Here is a 7146-nt window from a genome sequence, read left to right as displayed (position 1 = left end):
TAACCTTCATACATGCATGCTTCGTTGCTCACATACCATAAAACTAAATTACACTTGCAATTCACCAAAAAACTTAGAAAAGCTTCAAATCAGACTTAATTTCAGTTTTCTTGTGCACTCATTCCTTAATTAACTCCACATCTTGGTCGACATTACGTAATTCAAACAAGATGAAAATGATCATCGTTTTTATTTTTATATTTATTTGTATTTCTGATGCTAGTATTTTTGGGTTTAAGAGTAATTGCTTACTTACTGGGTTTTATGAAGTTCATGTTATCAATGATCTTCCTCCAAACAGAGGCATCCCAGACTCTTCTTTTCCATTTCGGCTGCATTGTGCATCGGGTGACGATGTGATAGGAATTAACGTGAGGTTAATTCCTATGGAAGAGAAAATACTGAAGAGAGGAAAACAACGTGACTTTGTAGAGATCTGGAGAGATTGGCGGTTTCTCCAAGAGGGAGAACCGATGGAGAGAACGAGATTAATAATTTAATTCTTCATTCTGCTTGATAATAATAAAAGACTTCATACATATTTATAATATGAGTGGTACAAAAAAGATCTCCTAAACTAGGGAAGTAAATCAAAAGCAAATCAAATCCTAACCACTAGGGAAAGTAAATAAAATCTTATCAACTAAATAATACTAAAACATAAATAAACTAAATAAATATTTGGAGACAATATCAGCTCCCTTCCGGAATAAAATAGAATATCAGGTCCCTATCAACTCTCCCACCGTTGAAAATCACCTTGCCCTCAAGGTGGAAGTCAGAAAAATAATCTTCCATCTCGTTGTCTTTGTTTGGATCTTCGTCTGCAAACAAAATTATATCGTTTAGGACAACAACGAGTGATGGAGAATCCGTCTTTGGACATGAGATCTCTTCCGGGACTTCAGTGACATAACCAATGATGACAACATTGATTTTTGGGTTACGGGATTTTGGAGGAAATTTGGTTTCCACCAAAACCATTGGCACATCCAGCTTTTGAGGCGATTCGTCATCAATTTTTACCATCTCTTCGATGATGGGATCAAACTTGACATTTGTTGTTGGCTCATCATCCTTTTTTGCAACAAGCTTAATGACAGAATCAGATGTGGCCTCCTTTTGAGCCATAGCCTCCTTTTTAGCTAAATATGCCACTCCCTCTATAATTTTGTTGAGAAGTTTATTCGTCTCAGCGAAATAAATGGCATCCTCATCAAAATTATGATAAACAGCATCTAGAAATTCTTGCCATGAGCAATCAGGATTCGAGCGTCGATACTTGTGGAGCCATACGGGTATCAGAAAACAAATGATAGTCAAAATACTCCTGAACATCCAAAATCCATCTCACATGGTTAACACCAGAAAACCGAGGAGGAGAGTCTGGAGGAGAGTTTGACAGCAAGACGGACATGGTGGTAGAAATCAATAGGAGGATGAGAACCTAATGAAAGCACCAATTTGATAGGAATTAACGTGAGGTTAATTCCTATGGAAGAGAAAATACTGAAGAGAGGAAAACAACGTGACTTTGTAGAGATTTGGAGAGATTGGCGGTTTCTCCAAGAGGGAGAACCGATGGAGAGAACGAGATTAATAATTTAATTCTTCATTCTGCTTGATAATAATAAAAGACTTCACACATATTTATAATATGAGTGGTACAAAAAAGATCTCCTAAACTAGGGAAGTAAATCAAAAGCAAATCAAATCCTAACCACTAGGGAAAGTAAATAAAATCTTATCAACTAAATAATACTAAAACATAAATAAACTAAATAAATATATGGAGACAATATCAGCTCCCTTCCGGAATAAAATAGAATATCAGGTCCCTATCACGATGATTTGGGATTCCATACTCTTCCTGCACATCGTGATTTTCAATGGAGTTTTTGTGCTAACATTTGGGGAAGGACTTTATTTTTTTTTGAATTTTGGTGGGATAATATACTTATAAAAACAATTGAAGTGTTTAATTTTGAGATCGGATTAACGTGCAATATGACTTGTAATTGGACAGCCAAACATGTTGGCATCTATTTTACCGGAAATCGCGATCCTACGGCAGGCTTGGTAAAGAGATATAATTGGGATCCAACTGAATGATAATATCTCTTCTACTTAAACTATGTGCTATATGTCCTCACACATTCATCACAACTACCTTCTTAATCATATACTACTACGACTATTATTATTCAAAATTTCAAATAGAAACCTTCCATTTTAATTAGGAAATTCTTCTCCCTCTAATGAAAGGGAGAGTCATTTTCCACTAACACAATTTTTCAGCATTAGTATTAATTTCAGCATCTAATAATGAATTTCCTCCGTTTCATAATAGGAGATCTATTTGGTAATGACACGGGTTTTAAAAAATATATATAAGAAAAATGAGTTGAATAAGTTAGTGGAGTATGAACCTTATTTTTATATATTGATTTTATAATGAATGTCTATTTATGGTTAAAGTGAAATATGACTCTTATTTCAGGGATGGATGGAAATGACAAAGCATGACTTTTACTCAGGAACTTAGGGAGCATGACAAAAAAAAAAAAAACAAGCTATTCGTAGCCCTATTTTGAGATCATTTAGTCGAAGTATAGAATTAGGCTGCATGACTTTTTCATTGAAGTATAGAATTTATCAAAATCCAAATGATCAAAAGTCAAAACTAGTAGGGAAATTGTAACATCCCGAATTTCCGAACCCTAATTTGAGAGCCCTTTTAATTATTAGTAATGACGTGGAGTCGTGAATGTATTTATTGTATGTGATGCTATGGCCGAGTTGAGTCTAGGGTTTGCGTTGAAAGTTTGAAAAGTCAAACTTATTGATTTTATGATGTGACATGTGATTTATTGAATTATGAAATTTATGTGATTAATTAATTTATAAGGTGAATTATTTGTTTAAGGGTGAGTGAGAATATTAGAGGAAATTCCCATAAATACTTGTCACCTAAATTTTTGGTTTTGTGATTTTCGACCCCTAGCCTTTTGGAGGAAGAATTCTATTTTTCCGGATTTAATTTAATTCTTGAGATTTTTATCCAAATTAAATCCAAAACTCAATTATTCCTTATTCTTTTTGGGAGAAAAATCGAGCCCTTTGTTTTTCTAGTGATTTTCAAAAATCACTTGTTATAGGGAGGAAAGAATTATTTTATTAATCCCTTGTTTGATTTCTTTCCATACCTAGAATTTAAATATTCTACCAAATCTTTCCATACCTTAATTTAGTCAACATTCAAAAAATCCATGCCTTATTTAGGCACCAAATCACACGCCTATTTCTAGGCCAATGGGGGAGAATTTTTATTTCATTTTTGCTCCGTGATATTTTATTCTACTCCGTAAAATATACCAAAACGAAACCATGGCTAATTAGAAGGCCTAATTTTCGAAAATTCCATGTTTATGCCTTAGAACTTATTTTTGGTATTTCTTCTTCCCTACTTCACAATATTATTTTATTCATTGTGTAGAATAAAATCTTACCAAATATTCTATTCTATTTACCTAAAGATCTTATTGAGCACTATAAATAAGAGGAACCCCTAACCCTAGCCCCATAATTTTCGCCTCCCTCCCTTCTTCACTCTCTCCAAATTTTTCTTCTTCCATTATCCATTATTTTGTCATCTTTTGAACAAGAATTGAAGTTTGATCCAAGAATCTTGAAGAACCAAGCCTAATACTTAATTTCTACCGTTCATTTTTCTCATAAGATATTTTTATATCCATCTTCTTGTTTCTACTTGATTCCTCTTCTCTCTAACCGATTAATCGGTCTTCTTGAACCCTCATGCTTCTTGGTTGAGTGAAAGGGGGATATAAAGGGATGTGGGAATATGTTTCATGTGTGTGTGTGTGTGTCATGTGTGTGTTGTGTTTGTAGAGTGTGTTTGATGGCTAAATATTATGGTACGATAGACATGATTTTTATTGATTAGTAATGATAAGATAAATCGTTGGGAAGAGGGAAAAACATCGAGACATGCATCAGTAAGAGTAGTGTTGAACCTAATTTGTGATATGTGTGCCTATGTGATTAAAAAAGGTGAAACCTCAGTTGCGAAGCCGGATAGCAAAGGAAAGAACATACTTGAAACCTAAGCAGTCGAGGTGGGCTTTATTCTTAAACTCTTTTACTTCTTGCAAAAATATTTATTGGTGTTATAAGGGTAGTTTAACTGTTATGCCATGCCTATGTTTGTTTTGTTGTGATATTGTGCGCCTGATGCCTAGTTTGTGAGTTCGCTCCATTGGGCTAGGGCTGTGGATATGTTATACGAATTCGGGTCTGAGTACGGGCCGCAAACCCTACCAGGCTGTGTACACGAGGGGATCGGGAGCTATCATTGCTAGTCGGCCGGTCTCGTGGGCGAAAAGTGTGGCCACACTTTCGTCGCACTATGGAAAGATTGTGATTTATGAATTGATGAGAAAATGGGGAGTTGTTTGATTGGCCAATCTATCTTAAATATTTTGTGATACTCGTGAAATCCTCTTTAAACTGCTTAAAACTCGAGTTCACTTGGTAAGGGTGGCATAACTTATAAAATGTTTTGGCAACGAGTTCACTGAGTATTTCAAAATACTCAGCCCTGCATGTGTTTTCCTTATGTGCAGGTTGAACGATGACGAGCGGTGGCGGGTGTTGAGCATGATAATTAATTAAGATGGATATTTGAAATATCAAGCGTAGTTGTGTCTTCATACATAGCTATTCTTTCTCTTGGTCGTTTTCCCGCTGAGTTTTGATACACTTATGTTTATTTCGAATATGTTGCACTCTCCTTTCGAGTTAGAGGCTTTAGACTATCTTGTGGTTTTTATCTTGGAAAACTATGTCATACTCTTGACATTGTTGAACGTCATTTATTACACCTTCCTTTTCTTATTCGAGTTTCGAGGTTAAGTTATTGCTTTAAACACTCTGATAGTTCTTTCTAATCTTTTGTTCAACACTCTTTAATTGAAACCCTAGCCTTCGTTCATTTCTTTGAGTCCGTTTTGGTAGCAGTCGCCGCATTTATTGTACACTAGGAAAGCGGGCTGTTACAGAAATCCTACAAAGGTCAAAATCCAAACTATTTTATTTTTAAATAAAAAATTATACTTACTGTATAAAATGGCAGTACTATATTATTTAAATGATAAAAATGGTTGAGACAAATATAATTTGAATGGCATCACCAATATAGTTTGGAAAAAATAAATTAATTTATACTCCCTCTTTTTTCATTAATGTTGAGACATTTTTTTATAATAAAATTATTTTTAAAAAAATTATTGTTATAAATAAAAGTGATTATTTTTACAGTAGGCGTGTGCCCCTTCTAAAAATGGCACAACGCTTGCAAATTCGTTAATTGCGTAAAATATATAACATAGTTACCAAATTGTTCATTTAACATCATGTTGTATCAAGGCTAGTCCTCTTCCCTCTGTTGGAATCATAGTCTCTCCACGGTATTTAACAATTTAGAGCACACAATAAGCCAAGCTCTAGTATCATATCAAAGAACTAGTATCAATATCTAAGCACAAAATAACTGGATCACTTTATTAGAAAGAAAAGAATATGCTTAGTGTTCTAATCAGCTTTGAGAAGAAGATGATTACGTACAAAATTAATATCCCCTAAACATAATACTAATTCTATGGTGAAACAAAGCTTCCTTCGTACTCAATGATATTATCAATCGTGTTCGAGCTCTCATGCATCTTGAAACATCCGATCAATTTCCGAGCACGATAATCATACAAAATCACTTTGCCCGACTGACAATCAGTATTATAATTCATCCCAATAGGAATATAATCATTCCGAATACGCAACTCTCTAAGGACCACACAATTATCATTCTTCCTAATAGGAATATCATCAATCCACCAAATAGGAATATCATTAATCCTCCTAATAGGCGGGGCCGCAGAAAAAGAACGCAGTTCCACATTATTCACATTATTCCAAATAAGTTCACTTCCTTCACAGCTCAACTCATAAATCTTCAACTTCCATAACTCTATAATAAACATAACAAAAGAGCACTCACCCTTTGCAAGAATCATTGAGTGACCAAGTACACTGTCACACAATATTGTGATTGTTCGAAACACTTCATTCTTTATATCAAAGCTTAGTATAATCTCCTTACCAGTTGTGTTTTGCCCTTTCCAGTGTGCAAAGGATCCATTCTTGCAAACCGACTTGATGGGTTCATTGATGACCAAATTTGGATCCAAATCCAATTTTCTCCAAGAATCTGTCATTGCCAAATACAGGTTGGCGTGCAAACATCTAGGCTCCAAGGACGACAGCAGCTGCACCACTTTGTAATCTTCGTGGAAACCCAGTCCCACCACTTGGTGATTAATGTGATGTCTTTGGGAGTAAGTAGGAGAAACAGGTAAAATCTTGAATTGACCTAAAAAGGGATTGCATATTGCAATGTCTAACGAACAAGGAGAACTTAGGCAGACTAGACCCTTAACCGCCTCAGATACTACCCTTAGGTAGATATATGAGTCGTGCGACTTCAATGACTTCCCGTTGTCTAGGAGATTTATCGAAACTTGCTTCTGAAAAAGACTATATTCACGATTTAAAGAAAAGTGTAGATATACCTCCTCATCATTCTTGTTGTTAAGCCGCAAGGTGTGCTGATATTTAAAGTGTGAAGAATCAATGATGTAATACCAGAATTTGCAGACACTTATGAATCTCAAGAGGGATCGTACAGGAAGATGCAAGAGGATCTGGAACAGCATATAGTTGTTCATAGCTATGTGGCTGAATGCTGTATAATTCTATGAATTGTTTGAATATATTATGCGATGTGCACGTTTGGAATTAGTCTATATATAGAGTGCATATTTCTGTTATTATTTTTGTTAAAGATTAAGCGTCCATTTAATTTCCTTTTAGTATAGATTTATATTTCCAAGTCAGAATCCTGTTCATATATACGATGATTTGATTTCCTTTTAGTATATTTATTTATATTTCCTTTTATACTATTTTGATTTCCTTTTAGTAGATTTATTTATATTTCCTTTTATACTAACTCAATTAAACATTGGCCCAATATTTAACACATTTGATGTTTCCATTATTCTGAAAAAAAAT

The 7146-nt window shown here is 34.5% G+C and overlaps 1 protein-coding gene across 1 annotated transcript; it reads right to left on the bottom strand.

Annotated features, from left to right (window-relative positions):
- Nucleotides 1-5675: 5675 nt before the first annotated feature.
- On the bottom strand, nucleotides 5676-6800 carry LOC125185727 (putative F-box/kelch-repeat protein At1g12870). Its single transcript, XM_089064806.1, has one exon. It carries the CDS (start codon nucleotides 6798-6800, stop codon nucleotides 5676-5678), a length of 1125 nt encoding a protein of 374 aa, XP_088920932.1.
- Nucleotides 6801-7146: the final 346 nt, after the last annotated feature.

This window comes from Salvia hispanica, chromosome 2 (assembly GCF_029641045.1).
Source record: "Salvia hispanica isolate PSC_SH4W2 chromosome 2, Shi_PSC_v1, whole genome shotgun sequence".
NCBI lineage: Eukaryota > Viridiplantae > Streptophyta > Magnoliopsida > Lamiales > Lamiaceae > Salvia > Salvia hispanica.
This window is presented reverse-complemented; position numbering and strand designations above follow the sequence as displayed.

Coding starts and splice junctions, on each gene's coding strand:
- LOC125185727 (XM_089064806.1), bottom strand. CDS start 6,800: ATGAACAACTATATGCTGTTCCAGATCCTCTTGCATCTTCCTGTACGA.